Source organism: Cebus imitator, unplaced genomic scaffold (assembly GCF_001604975.1).
Source record: "Cebus imitator isolate Cc_AM_T3 unplaced genomic scaffold, Cebus_imitator-1.0 Scaffold109, whole genome shotgun sequence".
Taxonomy (NCBI): Eukaryota; Metazoa; Chordata; class Mammalia; order Primates; family Cebidae; genus Cebus; species Cebus imitator.
In genome coordinates, this window is record NW_016107424.1 from 3,258,687 (window position 1) to 3,281,033 (window position 22,347).

A 22,347-nucleotide genomic window follows, 5' to 3' on the forward strand; every position below is an offset into this window, starting at 1 on the left:
ATAAGTCTAGCATCACAAATAAGACTATGAAATATTATGTAACTGGTTAAGTACTAAGAAATACTCTAGGCTTAAGAACAAACCACAATAATAAAAAACTAATCTAATCTAGCCTAATATCTCATAATCACGTTATAGAAAATATGAAAAATAGAGGAATAAAATGAATAACAATGAAAAGTAATAAATCTAAATTACTGCACATTCAAAAGGACAAATAACCTGTTTTCTTCAGCAAGTCAATGGCCTGGATTATTTTTTATAGAATAAAAGAAATTTAAGAGTCATGCAACCAAATGCAGCATGGACTTTGATTTTAAAATCTCTTGTAAATAGACATCTTGGAAACAATGAGGGATGTCTGAATACTGACAGTATTAGATTATATTAAGAAATAAGTGTTTAATTCTACTAATAGCTTCCTGGTTATATAAAAACAAAACAAAACAACAACAACAACAAAAAAACAACCAACAAAAGACCAGCATTCTTGTTAGAGATTCATGCTGAGATATTTACAGTAAAATGACATCATATCTGAAGTCTGCTTTAAAATACCTCAATATAAAAAATGGTGAAAATATGTGAAAGAGTGGGGACATACTGATAACTATTGAAACTAGGTAATGGATAGATTGAGATTATTACATTATTCTCTCTACTTTTGTGTAATACATGTGGTTAGTGATAAAAAAGCAAGCAATAAGTAAGAGACCGTGGAAAAAGTAGGTGAGGAGCAATGACGAGTCTAAATAAAAGGGCAGAGGTGGTTAATACAGTAAGTACATTGTTAAGTACAAGAGAGTGCTAACCTATTAAAGTAGAAGTGAGGTTCAAAAAAACTGAGAGAAGAGAGACTGGCTGGAAATCAGAATTGAGACAGATAGGGTAGAAGTTGAAGAATTGGAGAAGGGAGCAAACCCACTCTTAAGATACCTAGAAGGGCACTCCCTATTTGGATCACAAATGTTTGGGAGCTAGCATCATAAATTATTTTTCATGTATGGGTTATTTCTCTTTAATCTACCAACTACCACACTGCTGTTTAATGTAAACCATCCTAATAGGTGCTAAGATGATAAACTCCACCTCATGGCCACTACGGCAAGAATTATATCCAACATTGTTTCTAAAATCTTATTTTAGAAATAAAATTGCTGCGATTTAAGAGACTTTCAAAATATCTTCAATCTCACTATACAAATATGAAAAGAAAAAGCCTCTAAATTTTGTGTTATCCTAGGACATACCTAGAAGGGGATGCAGTGAAGACCTGCCTTGTCACTTTCAATAGAGCAACTGCAGAAGCAATTTGTTACAAGCAGATGGATAGTTGAACACTAAAAAGGATGATAAGCTAGAAAGAAATTAGATATTGAAATCAATTTCTTTTAGGCTTACCATGAAACTTCAGTTTCACACAAACAATTGTATTTGAAGAAGTCAGGAGAAAAAAATGCCATACTAAGATGGGTGCCCGTGAAAACAGAACTTTACACATGCTATAGCCTTTATAGTCACCATTTACTTGATTGGTCCAAATATTTATAGTTCATTGTTATGACTGCCAAAACTGGCAACCACAAGGATTGTTTTCTCAATTAGGACAGTAAACAGATTGTCTCTTTTTTTAATGAAAAAATCTAAAATGTAATACTTCACAGTTTAACATGTTTATTCATCTAAACGAGCTAAAAAATAATGGTGCGACATCTGTTCGAGAGGCATTGGTACCTCAAATTTTGGCTGCCTCCCCACCAATTTGGTTGTTGTTTTAAAAAATGAAGAATAGGAGGGAGTACTGTCATCAAAAAATCTTCTGGCATGTAAAGTCTCTTATTTTTCTTGAAATAAGAATCACATATCTGTTGCTAGGGATAGAAAAACTGTATAACAAGGAGGCACTCTGCAGAACGCAGATATAATTCAATTGTTTTAACTCAATTACTGATCCACTATGGATATTTCCACACTAGTGTAGTTCTTTACATGACTCTCCCAGTTCCTAGTATACTTACCTTTATAGCTAAAATATGAACAAAATGGTAAGAATGTTCCTGTAGGTTGAATTCATCTGCTACAATTTTTTTTTTTCACTGTGGGTTGCACTGATTCTAAATATGGTATAAGTGGAACAAAATCTAGCAAACATCATTCTATCCAGGCTGCATTGGAGCAATTCTAATAAAAGAAGGCAGTGCTGCTAAGGGAGAAGTGGTAGGAATCTTCCAGAGAAGCCCCAGGTAAGTGTAAAGAAGTTTAATTGTTGGCAAGGAGAAAATACAAAATTATCTTAGGTAGTCTCTGGCTCAACAACTTTATGTTATGGATGTAATACATTAAAATGAGTAAGTTTAATTTCTAGAAGTTTATTTCTGAGCTCATGTATCACACAATTTGCTCTACTGAATTATCATTGACTATATAATTTTAGAACCTGGAAAATATAGTGCTTTAGTAGTCGCATAAACATTATAATGAAAATTAAGTTGTATTTTCATTTGGAGTGAAAATGCATGCTAAGTTGAATTCAAACATTGGGTATAGTTTTTAATAAATTCTTAGATAAAAATAGCATCTTTGATTCCCTAGAAGAGCAATGTTTTTATTTTATAGTGACCTTAATGCTAGTTGACTTGATCTTAAAGAGACTCAGGATGAAACACATATATATCCCAGTACAACCAAGGACCATAAATGGCAAACACTGAGTTGATTGATATTGTGATTTTAATTTTTATTTATTAAATTTCAACAATTTTTGATCATCTACTTTACACAAAGAACTGTGACAGACTCTGAGAGGACTAAGAGACATTAACTTAAATTTTAACATGCAGTTATTAAATTTATATGGAGATGACTACACTACCGGAATTACAGAAATGAATAACAGCATACTCTCAAGATCTTACAGTCATTGGTTGGGGTGAGAGTATTTCTTCTGTCTTTAAAAAGATAGAAAATCTGGAAGTATTTTGCCACTTTAAAGCAACAACCCACCCTACATTTGTACTAAAATAGGCTTTTGCTTGTTTTTAAACAAATTCTAGATGAGGTTATATTTTTACAATACTCTCTGTCGTCTCAAATGAATTTATACATTCTTTAGCCTGTCTAAACTTATATGCAAAATAAGAACCAGCAAGCCTTCAAACTTCAATCACAGTATTCTATAGGCTATATTTTAAGTCTATTGGATTAGTTGAAATTTATTTTGCTGAGTATGTTAACAAATAGATTCTAACATTTAAAAAATCATTACGATTTTTTCTGTTTTTGTCTTCTGAATTGCTCTGAGTAGTGAATTGTTGGAGGGAAAATACCCATGTCTAAAATTTGTGTCTGGTGCCAGTCTCAGATTTATGCCAAACACCACTCGGTATTCAAAAGTGTGGTCCCTTTAAAACAGCAGGCCGGATATCACCTTTCTGTCTTCAAAGATTCAAACCAGACTTTCAATCTGTGATTTCTCTACAGAGGGTTGGCTCCTTCCCAGTTAATGTGAGTTTTGCAAAATTTGCATTTTGTGAAAACGGTGTTGTGTAAACATATATTGTGTCACTGTACCTGCTATTTACTGAAATCCGAGAGTTTAGCCTTTGAAATTTACGGTTCTCTGGTGCCATTATAAATCAATCAGTCATACGAATGGACTAGCTGTAGACACAGGATATTAATAAAACTAGGCAATGAAATTTAGACTAATAATTATTACTATCAAAAACATTTTTTCCCCAAAAAACACCTCAAGGGTGAAACAGAATGGTAAAGTTTTTTTCAGGATGATGAATTTTCAAGCATTTCCAAGAGCATAATCACCTATTTTAAATGTTGTCAACTCGGTTACATTTCATTTGGATAAGTATCTAATAAGCAATTATTACATACCCTCTCATTTAAATTACCACTGAAAACTAGAAATAATCTTTATTTAATATGACTGTTTTTAACACCATATGGAAAGGGAAATAACTAAATGAAAATTGTTCACGTAAATGTGACGGGTGTAGGGGGCGGAAAGCAGTATTTCTTGACATGTGGCATGTCACTCAGGATAGTAAAAGGCCCATCATATCCAAAATGCCAGCTTGGATATTCCCTTGCCACCCACTTGACGAACAGACATACCACATGGCATTAAATGCTGCAACCTTTCCTAAAAATGCCACTTGGATTGGTCCGCTGTGGTGAGTATATAAGAACTCTTGGTCTGTCTCTTGAGTTTGTGAGTTCAAAGGGAAGAATCTAGTAAATAACACTGGCTAAATTTTGCCCTCAGATGTTTGGCATAAATGATTTGTGAGGATATTGGAACCTTTGGCTGTTTTCACACCAATGAAATAAATTATGCTACTTGAAAAAATTCTACAGAACATAATGCTACAGTCACATTCGACTTTTTGCAGAATTACCAAAGAATATCTTTTAGAAACAGTGCTTATAAAGCCCTCTATACTCCTCAGATATTTCCCACAGATTTCTTCTCTTGGCTAGTATGAAAACAATCTTAATATTTTATTAATTCTTCATAAATACAAAGTATATAATATAAAACACTTTGTGCACATGTTTCCAACAATTTCATTTTCTATGCATCTTTACATAAGGTAGTAGCTAATAACTTTCTGTAGACAGGTATTTTCCAGTTTCTAAGCTTTATGTGTTCACACGTTGTAAAAGCATATTTAAAAATTGAATTACCAGTAAAAATATTGAATGTAAAGGTCATTATGCTCCCACAAATGCAAAATACATTGAAAAATTATATAAACAGATAATTACATATGAAAATAATATGAGGCATATATTTTCTTCTATTATTTATTTTGTCCCTAAAAGAGCTCTAATTGATTAATTCTCAAGAGACAAAATGTAATTTTATAAAACAATTGTATCATTCAGAATTAGGAGACAACCTAAGAAGATGATTCTGAGTAGGTAAGATTTTTGCTATTACTATTATGTGAAAAAGACTGCACAATTAAATAACAGATTGTTTCATATCTTCCTAACAAGAGGGGCAAACTGATACTACAAGCAGCCAGAATGACATAATTAAAATAGAATTTCAAGGTTATATTAATAGAGTAATAAGTTAATTAAAATCAAGATCAACTGAACTTTCTATTTATACCAGTTCAGACAGCCCAAGAGGAAAAGAACTCTATTTTAGAGACATATGTGACTCTTTGAGCTTCTGTCATCCAGGTGCCATTTCTGATGGAGCACATGTGCACTGAACAGTTGGCAAAGAAGGAAAAAGATTACTGTAGATGTATGTGCAGATAGTCGCTCTAATGATATAAAATACGTCTAGAAAGAGAGAGGGTCTTTGTTGTAAAATAAAAAATTTCCCATGACTTTTTGTTCTTTCTGAATGTGATTTGAGTATGTTTCTATAAATAAGAATATATACTTTTACTTATGATGTATATAGAGCAAAAATAGACTTAGTAATTGTGTAAGTGATGGAATTACACACACAAATTGGCAACAACATTTGAAAAATTTAGGGTCTAGTTTCCATTTTATCTAAATGTATCATGTGTAGAGTGTCTGTCAAAGCAGAATGATATATAAAAGTATCCAGGAGCACATATTATACTGCATTGCTAGGTAAGGGTCTTTTCTTGATAACCTATGCAACTATTTATTCTGCAAACTGAAAATATCAGCAGAGAGAATTAAAGATGTTGTAGTTTCAGTATTGAAAGTTTTGGTCCCAAAATATACTTTGATAAAGTTATTTCCCTTTCATGCATTGATTGCTGCTTAGCTAATCTTCATCTTGGTCCAGATCAGCGTCAGCATCCGTGGTGAGTCTGAGATAAAAGAAAGCATAGAAAGCCAGTAGCAGTGCCAATATAGCTGCAAGTACAAGGCCAACTTCCTGGGAAGAAAAAAAAGCAGACTTGAAATTGCTGAGAAGAGACTGGTTAACATTATTAGTTTCACCAGATAAAACAACCATATTATTCCACAGTTTAGAACGAGTAATTTGTACCTAAGATTCATATTCTTTTTGTTTAACACTTTTTGCCATTAAGAAACTTGTTTTGTACTTGGTAAGTCCCAATGAAATGGCGAATGCATCAGTGGGTGAGTCATTGGTATTATTATTTTTAGCGAATTTGTTTTTTCCTAATAGTAGCAATAAAATTTATCATTTTAATATATTTTTATAATTTGGATATCAGGGTGTTCCATACAAGCAATGCAGTTTGTATCTACACAGTTGATCTATTTTCTATTTAAGTGTGTTTAACTTTGTTGCTTCAATACGTTTAGTATTAATGATAACATTTGAACTCAGATTTGTTAAATTATTCCTTTTCATTGAAAAGAAACAGTTATAACTGGTCTCTAGATTGTATCTCTGTATACATTCTCATTACAAGTGACTTTGCTGAAACTCTAATTTTTAAATTCTAAAGTCTATAGTTCATATTGCAGGGGAACAAAACAGAGTACTCCTAACTCATGAATCATGATACAGTGTAGTTTATCACAGCTGTGAAGGATGAGTCCAGATTTTTCATTTGTGGTGTGATGTGGATTAATCAACTATATTGAAATAATGATTAAAAAATTTACTCATATGATGAAAATCATATTATCTCTCAAAAAGTAGGTGTATGTATACATGTGTCTGTGAGTATACCTTCCAGAAACTTTCTTAATATTAACATATCATTTGGCTAAATCAAACAAACAAATAAAGTGCCAGTTCAGTATCCTGAGGGGTGTAATACTATATTCTAATTTCTACTGTATATTGTGCCCTTTACCTGGCACTGTTTTACAGAGAAGCTATTCATTTACATTTACATGAATATAGTTTACACTTCACAAGAAGATGAAGTCAGTAAAATTAACTTTAAAAACATTAAAATGAATTTGGCTTATAATCACCATGAAATTTTTACATGAATGTTGAATTTACAAATAGGTATTTTATACAGATTTTTAGCTTCATAACATTTATTTAGATTTCCAAACTATGAAAATAAATATTAATAAAAACCAACAGTTTGAAAAACTCAGGTTAAAGATTTTTGTAAGATTTCATTTTTTAAATCTAATATACCAATATAATGTCAAAGGGAAGTGAATTTTTTCTTTCTTGCAATTGAAACACTTTGGCATCTCAAAAGGGCATGGCAGCATCAGACAGGTTTCATTTATTTTCTTATATCCACAGCTGTGCTCCCAGACCCATCTGGTTACACAGCTACTAATTTTAAGAGGATGTAATAAACAAGTGACACACAACTGCAAACTCCATCTGTTCTGTATAGTGGACAACAAAACTGTTCAACAGCAGTCACCATTCACCCACGCTTAATGCAAGAATTAAGTTTGTACTCTTGATTGGAGGCTATGATTCGTAACTTATTGATAATCAATTCTAATTGCTGCTTTTCAACTCCTTGTCCTTAAAACAACTCTGTATCATTTCACTATATACTTTCAGAGCATCTAGAGGCATGAAAAGGCTTTTAAGGGGTAGGAAATAGAGAATATTCATAGAACACAACTTCAGAAGATCCATTAATTCATTACATCTCTTCAAAGTATAGTGTGGGTGTGGCTTAAAGGTACTGGGTAGAAATGTATAGCAAATAATTTTCTTCAAAAATCATCTCTTCATTGAGGAGACAAGCATTGTAGAGGCTGAATGTCTGGAGAGTTGAAACAATGGTAAAATTTGAAAATAATGCTTGCAGGATGATGGTGACACTAACCGTAACTTATAGACCTATAGGCATTTATGACCCCATTGCCCCCTTTAGTCATTTTTAGCTTTAAATCAAAAAGAACAAACATAACATTTCAAGCTGGCTCATCCTAAGGGGTTGCTGGCAGGATCTGGTTGGCACTTGAATATTTTATTTATGTAACAAAACTAAATTTGTGATCGTTATTCTTTCATTATAATTGTGCTTTTCATATAAACCTTTTAAATAAAAAAATCATCTCATTAAAAAATGTAAAAATCCTTTCCTTTTAAATGCTAGAAAATATGGGTATTTACATTATGAAAAAAGTTATTGATGTTAGTGATGCTGTAATTCTTGAAAAATGATCTAATTGAGCGGCAACTAAATAGCAAACTTAGTTGTGAAAATAGCTTTTAGGTGGCACTCATTGCATTACTGGGCCATAAATTATGACATTTTCTTTATATCTGTAAAACAAAGAAAATGAAAAGTACCTTCTCAGTAGAAATTAAGTCTAGATTTCAGAATAATATATTGACATCTTATATGAAAATTGCTAACTTTTCCCATAAAACACTTTCTATTACCAAACATGCATTTACAAAAAGCACAAGAAGCCTCTGAGGGTTAAGCTCCTATTGTATAATTCTTCATGTCCCTAGCCCATGTTTCTCAATCAGTACTGTTGATTTGATATGGTAATTAAATCTGGAAGTGATTTCTTGTATAAACTCTTCCAAGATGATCATGTCTTATTCATCTTTCTTTTCACAGGTGCTATACTATTATAATATTTTTTGTAATTTATAAATATGTAATAAAAGACTGACTGAAATTAGTATAATCTTTATACAGGGATATTAAAATTAGCAATGTTTTTAAAACTTTACAACACTAATATCCATAATACTATCTCAAAAGCCAATCTGAGAACATTTTGTAATATATAATATGGTGGCATGATGTACCCTTTAGGAGGTTATCTTAAGGCCAATGACAAACGCTGAAGGAGAGACTTCCACAAACTGGAAATGGCTATTTCAAAAAATATTTTCTCAATCATCTAATAATTCATAAATGACTTCTATGAGTTCAATTCAATGTTCAATGTTTCTAGTGTATTACTGAATTCTCCTGACGACATTATGAGGTAAATGGCAAAATTTCCATTTTATAAATGTGCCAACTTAGACTTAGCTAGATAATGGCAAAAGGAAGGGGCAAATTCTAGGCCTCCTTATCCTGAGCTTAGTGCTGTTCTCCTTGCTGTTATTTTTCTATCCATGTATCTGTTCATATTTTCTACAGATTTGAGCTATGTGAAGAGTATATCTATGATTCATTCAAAAGACTATGTAGTAAAGTGATAAGATATTACAATATTATGGTCATCTGTATCAACTAGATAAGAGCAAAACATGTTTGATGTTCATTAGTCCTTAGTTGCTTCTCTGACATTATCAATATGAATAAAATCACTCACTGGGGAAATTAAAAGGCATTAAATGGCAATTGCTGAAAGAAACTTTGTTATTTAAAATTCTATGCCAAAATGACAAGGCAATCAAAGTTTGACAGGGCAAACTAATTAGTATGCCAGATTTGAAATGTAAAACACCTCAAGGTTCTGATTCTAAAAAGTTTCATATCATCTTAATAGGCTCTTCACACAAATTTTCAAGCAAAGTAAACAAGGTTTAAGGTTAAGGTTTTTGTTTTCCACAGGTTTACAAATCAAAATAATAGCCTAGCTTATTAAAAAGGAGCTATGCTCTGATGTCAGTTTGAAAGTTTTCTGTAGATACCTTAAATATTAAATAAAATCTAAGAAAAATGTGTTCTCATAGAAAGATTAGTAAATTCGACAGTGTTTTTAAAAAAGATACTAGATAATTGCACTATAAGGTAGACCTTATCTCATCCTGGGAACATTATTACTTCTTCAGATTTAAAGAATAACAATTATGAGAGTAAATGTAAAAAAGATGTGTATGTAGAAAGGTGGTATATGAATAAATAAATATCTGCACTATTTCTCAAATCCTAACATTTAACTTCTCATCAAATTGTGCCACAAGAGGATTTTGTTTCCCCACATTTTTCTAAGAAACAAACCAAAACAACAAAATCCTCACTGTATTGTGAAAGATAAAAGTAAGTGACATATTGCCGTTGAGGACAATGACAATGTTTTCACTTCAAGAAATGGTCATCAAGTAACCAAACATTAAAGAAAAAACTCAATACTGCTTTTTAAAAAATCATGTCATAAAGAATTTTTTTAATGAATAAAATTTCACATGAAATTAGAAAAAATACTTCAAAAGATGAATCTTCTTTTAAACAAAAAGGCAAGTTACTTTTTTTTTCATTGCAAACTGACACACAGCACTGAAGAGGGGGTGCTGTGAAAACATACTGCATCACACAACAAAGCTTGATCAAAATCAGTAATCAGGAGCGAAAAGAAGGCAGTGTTTCATGATCATAATAGCAAATTCTGGAAGACAACCAAACATATCATCTGGCAGTTCAACAGCTGTTACAGCTTCGTAGTAATACCTTGGCATTCGCTGTAAGCTATAACTTAGAAAAATTGATTTTTCATCTGCCAGATAAAACCCAAAATCTCCTTTTAACATGTTAATATTTCAATAAAATATATGTACTAGTCATTTTTATTTTACACCTTTGATAGTAGAGTTGCCAAATTAATTCTTCTATTAATAGTTTAATTCAACTCTAAATACCTGGCAAAAGATTGACATGGGCAATAATGTAAACGCAATTTGTTGAGCTTCATTGTGTTAGCACATTAAATTAATATCTGCTAACATCATTCTCAGTTGCATTTATCCCTCTTAAGCAGATAAAACACTGGTATTCTGAAAGAACAAGTTTAGGAATGTCATTATAATTTCATCATAGAGTTCTGACAACAATAAGATAAGTAGAGTAAAATTACATATATTAATGATCTCAGTATATATCATTACAACTACAGCTTAAACAACTATAAAATGAAATTTATTGAAAACAAAAGTAATTTTTGACTAAGGCCACATACATCACTGAAATGTCTGAATAATGCACACAGTAGCTAGAGAAAAAAAAAATTGCAATTTTAAGTATAACTGATTCTCTTAAGTGACACCATTTTAAGGCCCTTCAAAAATCTTGGAATAGGAAGGATGTTTTCCATTAAGTAAATTCTTCATAAAAACCTTCAAGTCTGGCATTCTATTTAGATTTTGAAATGTCATAAAACATTTAGAATTCAACATTTATAAAATCCAGTTTTAGAAAATGAAATGGCATGCACATATCAAATTTTAAACTTATCAAATAAATAGAGGTTTACCTTTATGCCTATAGCTGTTTTCTTTGCTTCTGCTTTTAATTTGGTTGCTCGTAAAATAGGTTTAGTTTTTTTGTAATCTTGTTTACCTAGAAAGAAATAGCTTCAGACAATGAGTTATGTTTGTATATAATTCAACAATCATTTGAGATGTCAAAGAATGTTTAAATATAGTAAAACAGGGACACAGAGTTGCAAACAGTTCCCAGTTGTGGTAACCATAAACTTGTCACCAAAGGTCAACTTTTCCTTCTCTCTTACTTTTTCAGGAAGAAGATCCTGATGGACATCTTCAATTTGATGTATAGTGAATGTCAAAAAAGATAAAAACTTATTTTAGAGAACACAAAATTTAAAGTAAAGAAAATAAACCTTTGGAGGCATTTGGAAACAAATACCCAAGTAAATGAGGATATGTAAGATCCCATTAATAGGTAAACTTTGTTTTCCTAAGTAAAAGAGTAACAGCTCATTATAAATGTATTTTATTTCGGACACATTAAGCATTCAAAAATAAGTAAGAAATATCCCTAAGCTTTCTTTAAGTAAAAAACTAAAGAAAAAACCTATAAATACTTAACTTTTAGCATCCTGAATTCATTAGAGAAATATGTATTTTTCTTTTGTTTCCTCTTAATAGAGAACAAAATAAATATAGCTAGATAGAAGTTATAGGATAGCTACATTTAGATTAGTTTCAATAATTTCTTCCACATTTCACAGCCAAAAGCATCCAAAACTGAGTTAGTGCCATAAAATTTCCTTTCTTTGTGTATCATCTAGTGACTGAAGCAAAGAGTAACAAAACAGGATTGCAAAGCCTGGGTAGAATGTAGATTTAACAACAAGAACAAGAATAGTAAAGCATTCATTAAAATGATATACTGTTTTGTTTAGCCAACTTTTTACTAGGAACTGAGTCAAAATGAGCCTTAAATATAATAGTAAATAAATTCTCAGAAAGAGTTAATACATGACAGTATAATCTCTCTGGCTATTTTATATTCTTATTTTGCCTTATTTTCATCTTTTCCCTTTCCTTTCAATGACCAGTTCCTTTACAAAACTCATCGCTACATTCCTTTCATCTAAATAATACAAATTCTGACTTCAATTTCCACACCTTCTTCACATTGAAATAAATTTAAAAGCAGTTGGTCTGAACTCAAGTATATCATAAAAATTTAATGTGCAATATATCTTAATGTGTCTGCTAATGATTCAAAAGTATCTTTAAAATTTCATATAGAGTTTTAGAACTAGAAATGGTAGTCAAATGAGAGTCAAATGGATGGACGTAGTGAAGAAACACTGTATTTGTGTCCATTAGACACATAAAAGTTTGTATGGCTGAAAAGCTAGGTATTTTGTTTTTAAAGGATTGTATGCTCTTTCCTTAATTGCTATTATATAGCAATAATTCTGGATCAATGAGCATGCAGAAGCTTAATAAATATTATTTGATGATGGGGTTTGATGATCTAGAAATAAGCCAATTGTCATAATATGTATCAAATGATCTAAATTTAAATCATGAAAGAACAAAATACAGAAAAATGTTACTCTGACCCATTTTAAATTAGCAATATTTAATTTTGATGAAAAAATCTTGACAAGTGTTTGCTCTGATTTCACATCTCAACAGTCAAACTATTCGTGTCATTATTCCTGCTGAGACATAAACAATTCAGAACAATGAAAATGGTCACACATCAAAGGCCTCCAGTCAGGGTTACAAAGTAAGTTTCTAATGAAAATTCTAAAAGAAATCTGAAGATCGTAAACTTAAAGTCAAAAAGTAATTTCTTGTTTTTTCTTTTTTTTTTTTAATTAATTTATTTATTTTACTTTAAGTGCATACTATATCTGGCATTTCTCCCCATGTTATCTTGTATATACCCTATAATAATCTCTTGATGTTATGGGGTGGGGACGAATAAACAAATGCAAGAGGATTATCTTAACTCACACATTTTTTAATACAGCTATGCAATATTTTGTATAATGTATCTGTCATAAAACACACTCAGATATCTAGGAGTCAATACTAAAATAAGAAATTTATCACTCTAAATCAACTGCCATGTAACCATTGGTTAAATAACGTATTCTATTTTAATTCACTCTTATATTCTTAGAGAATAATACTTCCAGATTTGTATTCAAGTTGATATTAATATTTGAAACCGTATTTATAATAAAAAGACTGTATTAAAGGTTATTGTATTTCTGGTACTTTTCCAAGCAGTGCATCTGTCATAAATTTGTATTCTCCTTGTCGACGATGATATCCAAAACTGTATTATATTGCAATATGTGGTTTTAGTTTACTAAGTGAAAACATTTACAGGAGTGTCTGCTAAGTTCTTTATAACTAGAACCAGATCATTCCATTGTACTCAAAGAGGTTTTCAACATTTAAATGTTTATGGCTTCGAGAAAGATACCTATACCCACGTGTTTGTAAAAAATATAAAATATAGAAGTGCCTGCCTTTGGAGTACTTACACCTAGGGAAAAAAAAAACACTTACATAATCTAGATTTTATATGTAGACTCTTCCAAACATATCTGATTTTGATTTTGGTTATATTGGTAATGCAATAATCAAAGTCGCGATTTGACAGTTGCTCATTAAATCGTGTGTGGAGAGAAAAACTTGATAATTCAAGCCTATGAAGCCAATCTGGGGCCTCAATCAAGTCCGATGTCTACACTTCCTTAGGAACAGTTTCTACTGCATTTTTCTATGTATAAACTACCTTACTAGTTCTTTATGTGTTTCATAATTTTAAACTGAAAATCAAACATATTTGATAATGTAAGGTGGAAACTCTGCAAACTAGATCACCCCTGAGGTTTGTTGTTACTGTTATTTGTTCTTCGTTGGTTGTTATTAGAATCCCTTTGTTAAGTAACCTTTCTAAGCTAATTCTATAACGACTGTATTCAGTAGTATAAGATCACTGACGTCTCTGCGTATTTATCTTAGTGGTCATCTGCTGGGGTTTGAATGCATCCCACAAAATTCGTGCTGGAAACTTAATTTTCAGTGCAACAGTGTTGAGAGGTGAAATCTTTAAGTGGATAGTGGGTCCCCATTCTCTCTTGTGCACACTTTTTTGCCCTTTTGCCTTCCACTAAGGGATGATGCATTCACAAGGCCCTTGCCAGATGCAGGACCCTCAAGCTTAGACTTCCCGGTCTCCACAACTGTAAGAAATAAATCTCTGTTCTTTACACATTATCTAATCTCAGGGGCTTTGTTATAGCAGCACCAAATGGACGAAGACAGAAAACTGGTACCAAGAAGTAGGGCTGCTGCTATGACAAACACCTGAAAATGTGGAAGTGGCTTTGCAAATGTGCAAAAGGGAGGGGGGAAGAATTTGAAAGAGCAGGCTAGAATAAGTCTGTATTGCTATGAAAGAAGGATTAAAGGTGATTCTGGTGGTGGGGGTGCTCAGAAGAAATGAAGGGCTGTAAGGAAAGTCTGAATCTTCTTAAGGATTATTTGGGGTCATAGTCAGAATGATGATAGAAACATGAAAAGTAAAGGCCATTTTGATGAGGTCTCAGATGGAAATGGGGGATATTTTATTGGGAACTGGATAAAGGCCATCCTTGTTATAAATTGGCAAAGAACATGTCTGAATTGCTTCGTTGTCAAAGACTATATGGAAGACAAGACTTTATGAGCAATGGACTAAAGTATCTTCCAGAATAAATTTCTAAGCAAAACACTGAAGGAGTTGCATGACTGCCTTTGACCTCATATAGTGAGATGCAAGAAAAAAGAAACGATTAAAAGGTAAAATTTATAATTAAAAAAGAAGCCGAAGGGAAAGATTTATAAAATTCTCAGCCTGGCCATGTAAAGAAGAAAAACAGTGCGTTCAGGAGAGAATACTAAAGGTGTGACCAAGCAACCCTTTGCTAAAGAGATTACTAGAGAGAGAAGGGGACCAGGTGCTATTCATCAAGACAATGAGAGAAAGACCCCAAAGGCATTTCAGAGATCTCTGAGAATGCCCCTCCCGAAACAGGTCTCCAGAGATGCGTCCAGGGGACCTCGGTATTCACTACCTGGAGTTGCTTTGGGACTGTTTCTCACGTTCCATCACAGCACCCCTCAGCCATGCCAGCTGTGGCTTAAGCAGATCCAGGTGAAGCTTGTGCTGCAGCTTCAGAGGGCACAAGGGATAAGTCATAGCAGGGTTCACGTAGTTCTGATTCTGCAGACCTGCTGATCTCATGAGCTGTGGGGCCATAGGGACTTCCAACTAGATTTCAAAAGATATACTGGACAGCTTGACGGCCCAGGCAGAAACCTGTCACAGGGATGAAGCCACTGCAGAGAGCCCTGACTAGGGCAATGCCTAGTGAAGCTACAGGAGTAATGCCATCTCAGAGACTCAAGAATTATAGAGCTACCAGAGTGCAGTTGCAGTCTGGGAAAGAACAAGGCAAGAAACTCCAACCTGTGAGAGCTGCTGGGTGGTTTGAGCCCAGAAAAGCCATATGGGGAGGGTTGCCTGAGGCCTTGGGGGCTCAATACATGCCCCAATGTGACCAGGATGTGGGACATGGAGTCAAAGGATATTATTCTCCAGCTTTAAGATTTAATGTTTTCCCTCTTGGGTTTTGGTCTTGCTTGCAATCTGCTACTCCTTTTTTCTTGCCTATTTCTCCTTTTTGGAATGGGAATGTCTGTGAATGTCTGTGTTATGTTTGTGTCAACATAATTCCTTTTTTTTTTTTTTTTTTTTTNACTCTTGTTGCCCAGGCTGGAGTGCAGTGGTGTGATCTTGGCTCACTGCAACCTCTACCTCCCAGGTTCAAGTGATTCTCCTGCCCCTGACTCCCAGGTAGCTAGGAATACAGGCACGAACCACCACGCCTGGTTAATTTTTGTATTTTTAGTAGAGACAGGGTTTCGTCATATTGGCCAGGCTAGTCTCGAACTCCTGACCTCAGGTGATCCACCCGTCTCAGCCTCCCAAAATGCTGGAATTACAGGCATGAGCCACTGCATCTGGCCCCAGCATTGTACTTTGGAAGCAGATAATTTGGTAATTTGGTTAATCTTACAGGCTCACAGATGGAGAGGAATTTGCCTCCAGATGAACCATGCCTTGAGTCTTAGCCATATCTGATTTCAAATGAGACTTTGGATTTTGAAATTTTGAGTTGATACTGGAAGGAAGGAAGACTTTTGGGACTATTGGGATGGAATGAATGTACTTTCATTGTAAGAAGGGCATGAACTTTGAAGGCCAGGGCTGGAATGCTGTAATTTAAATGTGTCCTGAAAAGTTCATGTGTTGGAAACTTAATTTCCAGTTCAACAATGTTGAGAGGTGGGACCTTTAATAGATGATTAGGTCATAAAGGCTCTGCCCTCATGAATGGATTAGTTATCACAGGAGTGGGCTCATGATAAAAGAATGAGTTTGGTTCTTTCCTCTTGATCTCCTGCATGTGCTCTTGTCCTTTGTTCTTTCCCATTAGGATGATGCATTAACTTTTGACTTTCCAGACTCCAGAACTTTAAAAAATAAATTTCTTTTCTTTATAAATTACCCAGTCTCAGGTATTCTGTTATAGCAGCACAAAATGGACTAAGACATCATGTAATGACTGGACAGATATTTCCTTAAAATGTTTTGAACCACTAAGTCTCTTAGTTTTGCTGAGGAGCTATGTGAGTATTTGTGTGTGTGTGTCTGTGTATGTGCATGTGGGTAAATGTGTATATTTTTGTGTTGGGGTATCTCTCCATGCTATAACAGAGGTTAACAGTTATGCCTTAGCCTTCACTTCTGCTTGTGAAGAGCCTTAAGTCCACCAAGAGGTAAGAGATTATAGGCTTCTCAAATCCTTAATGGGCATGGCATAGCCCTGCTCATGCACATGGCCTTCTAGATTCCCAGGAATCTATGTCAGACCTTTTAAAAACTCTATGGGCATCTCATTACCTTGTTTTTGCTTTTAAGTTTTTTGGTCAGTCTTATGTTTAACCCCAACTAGAATGATGCTCCAGGCAGCTACTATGTTAAACAGTTGTAGTTCATTGTTTCTGTCAAATGCCACAGAGAAAGGGCTCTTCATGCAGAGTTAGCTCTAAGTAAGATCAAATAAAAACAAGTTTTGAGAAAGGGGCTTTTCAGTGAGTTTCCAGACTGGTCAAGTAGTGACAAGTCTTGAAGATGGGACTTTTGCATATCTCTAAATGCATTTTGCCTTCTACAGTGGCTACTATGCTAACGTCTTCCCTAACTACTGTAGTTGCAAGGCTGAAGAACAGATGATATCATTAAGGCAAGTTAAAACATCACTAAGATTGCAGATATTACTGAGATTCGCCTGTTTTTCTTGAATATACACTCCTTAGATGGTTGAAAGATTTTAGTTAATTTTCGGGTTTCTGGAAAACATTAATTTTGATAGTTTTTACCAGGGTTCTCATTGGCTTTATACAAAAGCAGATTTTCAGAGGTTCCTGCTTTTCATTCAAGAAGTACTTCTCCTCCATAACTTTACTTTTGCTATCATCACATTTAAAGTTAATTTGTTAAATTTTTACATTGATTTTCATTTATTTACAATTTTTATAATAACTATAAAATAGAATATAATGGCTGAGTAAAACAGAGGTTGCTGCTTAAAAGCTGAGTGTTGGTAATCTATCAGATATTGCAGGCTGAATGTTTCAAATGCTTTTTGTTTTTTAACTTAATTTTTGCAGGCACGTAACAGTGTATATATTGATGGAGTTCATGAGCTATTTTGATAAAGGCATGCAATGCATAGTAATCACAATAGGGTAAATGGAGTATCCATCCTCTCCAGAATTTGTCCTTTCTTTGCATTACAAACAATCTGATTATACTTTTTTCATTGTTTTTAAGTGTACAGTAAGTTTTATCAAATACCAGATCTTATTCATTCTAACAAACAATATTTTTGTACCCATTAACAATTCCCACTCCCTCCACCTCCTCCCCATTACTTTTCCCAGTCTCTGGTTACCACTCTTCTATTCTCTATTTCCATGAGTTCAATTGTTTAAATATTTTTAGTTCCACAAATAAGTGAGAAGATGCTAACTTTGTCTTTCTGTACCTGGCTTATTTCACTTGACAGAATGACCTCCAGTTACACCCATGTTGTTACAAATGACAGGATCTCATTCCTTTTTTCATGAGTGAATAATACTTCATTGTGTATAAATACCACGTTTTCTGCATCCAGTCATCTATTGATGGACACTTAGGTTGCTTCCAAATCTTGGCTATTGTGACTAGTGCTGCAGTAAACATAGAAGTGTAGACCTATTTTTGATATCCTGATTCTCTTTCTTTTGGGTATATACCTAGAAGTAGGGTTACTGGATCATCTGGTAGCTCTATTTTTGGGTTTTTGGAGAACTTCCAAACCATTTTCTATAGTGGTTGTACTAATTTACATTGCCATCAAAAGCATATGAGGGTTTTCTCCACATCCTCACCAGCATTTGTTCTTGCATCTTTTGGATAAAAGCCATTTTAACTGGGGATGATATTTCATTGTATTTTTGATTTGCATTTCTCTGATGATTAATAATTTTGAGCACCTTTTCATATACCTGTTTGCTATTTGCATGCTTCTTTTGAGAAATGTCTATTCAAATCTTTTGCCCATTCAAAACTCAGATTATTGAATTTTTTCTATTGCGTTGTTTCAGCTTTTATGTATTCCAGTTATTAATCCTTTGTTAGATAGTTTGCAAATATTTTCTCCCATTCTGTGGGTTGTCTCTTTCACTTTGTTGATGGTTTCTTTTGCTGTGCAAAGGAAAAGGTTTTTAATGTGATGTGATCCCACTTCTTCATGTTTGCTTTGGTTGTCTGTGCTTGTCACTAAAGATGTTTTTCTCCAGCCCAATTTTCTGGAGAGGTTCCTTAATGTTTTCCTTTAGTAGTTTCAGAGTTTGATGTTTAAGATTTAAGTCTTTAATTCATTTGCTTTGATTTTTGTATATGGTAGAAGATAGGGTTCTAGTTGCAGTCTTCTGATTATGGATATCCAGTTTCCCCAGCACCATTTTTTGAAGAGACTGTCCATTCATTAATGTTATCTCTTAACACCTTTGTCAAAAATGAGCTCATTGTAGATGTAAGAATTTGTTTCTGGGTTTTCTATTCTGTTTCATTGGTGTGTATGTCTGATTTTATGTGAGTACTATACTGTTTTGGTTACTATCGTTCTGCAGTATAATTTGAAGTCAGTTAATGAGATTCCTCCAGTTTTGTTCTTTTTGCTCAGGATGGCTATGGCAATTCTAAGGCTTTTTTTGGTTTAATATAAATGTTAGGATTTTTCTTCTATTTCTGTAAAGAGTTTCATTGGTATTTCATTAGAGATTGCATTGAATTTGTAGTTTGCTTTGGATAGTATGAGCAATTTAGCAATATTGATTTTTCCAATCCATGAACATAAATATTTTTTAATTTTTTTATATGTTCTGTTCAATTTTTTATCATTGTTTTATAGTTTTCATTATAGAAATCTTTAATTTCTTTGCTTAAGTTTATTCCTAAGTATTTTGTTTTATTAGCAGCTATTATAAATGGGATTACTTTCTCAATTTTTTTCAGACTCTTTGCTGAGTTTTGTATGTTGATTTTGTACAAAAATCAACTCTTGCAACCATACTGAAATTGCTTAACGGTTCTAATAGTTTCTGGTCAAATTTTTTGTTTTTTCCAAATAGTAAGACCATATCATCTGCAAACATGGATAATTGGACTTCTTCCTTTACAATCAGGATGTCCTTTATTTCTTTGTCTGATTGCTCTAGCTATGACTTCTAGTACTATGTTGAATAAAAGGGACAGAAAGTGAGCAGTCTCATTTTGTTCCAGATCTTAGAGAAAGGGCTTTCAGTTTTTCCCCATTCAGTATGATACTAACTGTGGGTCTGTCATAAACGGCTTTTATTATATAGAGATATGCTATTTCTACACTCAGTTTTTTTAAGGTTTTTTTTTTTTTATCATGAAGAGATGTTGAATTTTATCAAATACTTTTCACTATTAATTGAAAGATTGTGTCCTTCATTTTATAGATATGATATATCACATTGATTAATTTGTGTATATTGTATTGTCCTTGCATGCCTTGGATAAATTCCACTTGCTCATGTTGAATAATCTTTTTAACGTGTTGTTGGAGTTTGGTTTACAAGAATTTGGTTGAGGATTTTTGCATCAGTGTTCATCAGGGATACTAGCCTGTAGTTTTAATGTGTCCTTGTCTGTTTTTGGTATCATAGTAACACTGGCCTTGTAAAATGAGTTTGAAAGTATTCCTTTCTCCTCTATTTTTTTGGAAGTTTGAGTAGGATTGACATTATTTCTTCTTCAAATGTTTTCTAGAATTAAGCAGTGAAATCATTGGGTTCTGGGCTTTTTCTTGTTGAAAGACTTATTATGGCTTTGATCTCATTACTTGTTATTGTTCTATTCAGGTTTTGAATTTCTTCATGGTTCAATATAGTAAGTTGTATGAGTCTGGGAATTTATCCATTTCCTCTAGGTTAACTAATTTATTGGCATTTAGTAACCCAGAGTAGCCTCTCCTTTTTTTTGAATTTCTGCAGTATCACTTGTAATGTCTCCTATTTCATTTCTGATGACATGCACACCAAGTCCACTGGTTCTGAGCCCAGCAAAGAACGAGGACTTGCCAAGGAATTTCAGTCTTTGTGGCCTAGACTGCCTTTCAAGTTTATCTAGAATTCCAAAGCCTTTTAGTCCATGGTGATGGCGCTTGCTGAAACTTAGGTATGTACCACTGGGATAGAAGACTTGCCTTTGGCTAGGACTAGTCTAAATGTTCCCTCTTTGGGTACCAGCTAAGTTCTTCCCTGTGTGGCTTTCTATACTGTGACAGGGTAGCACCGAGCTCCAATGCAAATTCCTACAATAACTGCACTCTGCCTCCTCCAGCTACACAGATTCTCTCTCAACACAACATGGCCAATGGTGAAGTATGGAAAAGGGGTGGTGTAGGTGGCTCAAGATTGTCTTTCAAATCCCTACTTCAGTGCCTCACTCCTTAATATGATGTTAAAGCCAGGTTCCGGTTCACCTGATTTTTGGTTCTCATGAAGGTGATTTTTGTGTGGATATTCAGTTTGGTGTTTCTGTGGGGGGATGAGCACTAGAAGATTCTGTTCAACTATTTTGCTCATGAGGTTAATTTCTTGTATACAGCCTATATTTAAGTACTTTTATAATATTTCAATGTGACAATCTGTCCTTCATTAGTATGTTCATATAGCGCTCACAGAAAAAAAACTGAAAATAATCTATAATTGTCCAAAACCAGGAGAATAGAAGGAAAAAACATTATATACAAAAAATTGAATGCAATAAAGCATAGAAAATAAATGAACTATATTGATGGCCATAAACAAGAATAAAACTCTAAAACAAGATGTTCAGTAGAAGCAAATTTTATAACAATATATACAACGAGATTTCATTTATATGACGTTCACCTATATAAACTGACAAAACTAAACAATAGATTATTGGCACAAATTTAAGTGGCAAATACATAAAGAGAATTAATACAAAATTAATATTGTGGTTGTCTCTCAGAAAGATGGAAGGCCCTGCAATTGCAATGGAGTATATAAAAGGCCTCTTAGCTACTGGTGTATTTTCAACTTTTAACTTGGATGATGAATCATGGTTGTTCATATTATTGTTTTCTAAACCTGTAATACTTATTTTTATCTATGCAGGGAACTTGAAAAGTTTCTAGAGTCGAGTAGAGCATGGGACAATAAATGGTTCTCCAGTAGATTGCTGTGACAGATACTCTATCTCTTGGAGGCTATGACATGGTAGATTCAATGGAATCTGTTAGCTAACTGAGACATAGAAGCAAGCCTTCAGCAGTTCCCAATAAAAGAAAAGTGTCAGTCTCTAGGGTATTTGAACATTACCATACCTCCTTCAGCGAGTAACATCACTAAGAAACAACCTCTGGATTGCTACCAAATGGATGGAGAACTGACTACCTGGTCATGAGACTCAGGGACCATCTGGCCTGAGCTACCAGTCATGAACTGGAGGTTATCTAGTTCAATAAACTGTAAGATTAGGTACACAATTTTAATATTAAAAAGCATTTGTAGATAGTTCTTTATCATATTCTCACACCAGCTAGAAGTAGACTGCTATGGTACTATAGCTATCATTGGAGATAAAC

General features: G+C 33.5%; 1 protein-coding gene across 8 annotated transcripts in view; it reads right to left on the reverse strand.

Annotated features, from left to right (window-relative positions):
• Positions 1–2,712: 2,712 nt before the first annotated feature.
• The window catches only part of TRIQK (triple QxxK/R motif containing), a 74,682-nt gene continuing 55,047 nt past the window's right edge, over positions 2,713–22,347 (reverse strand). For all 8 annotated transcript variants that reach the window (XM_017538084.2, XM_017538083.2, XM_037741865.1 and 5 more), the window contains 2 exons: positions 11,086–11,171; positions 2,713–5,893 (listed from right to left, as the gene is read on the reverse strand). In XM_017538084.2, the coding sequence (XP_017393573.1) occupies positions 5,780–5,893; positions 11,086–11,171 (200 nt within the window). In that variant the 3' untranslated portion in view covers positions 2,713–5,779. The remainder of the gene's footprint in view (positions 5,894–11,085; positions 11,172–22,347) is intronic.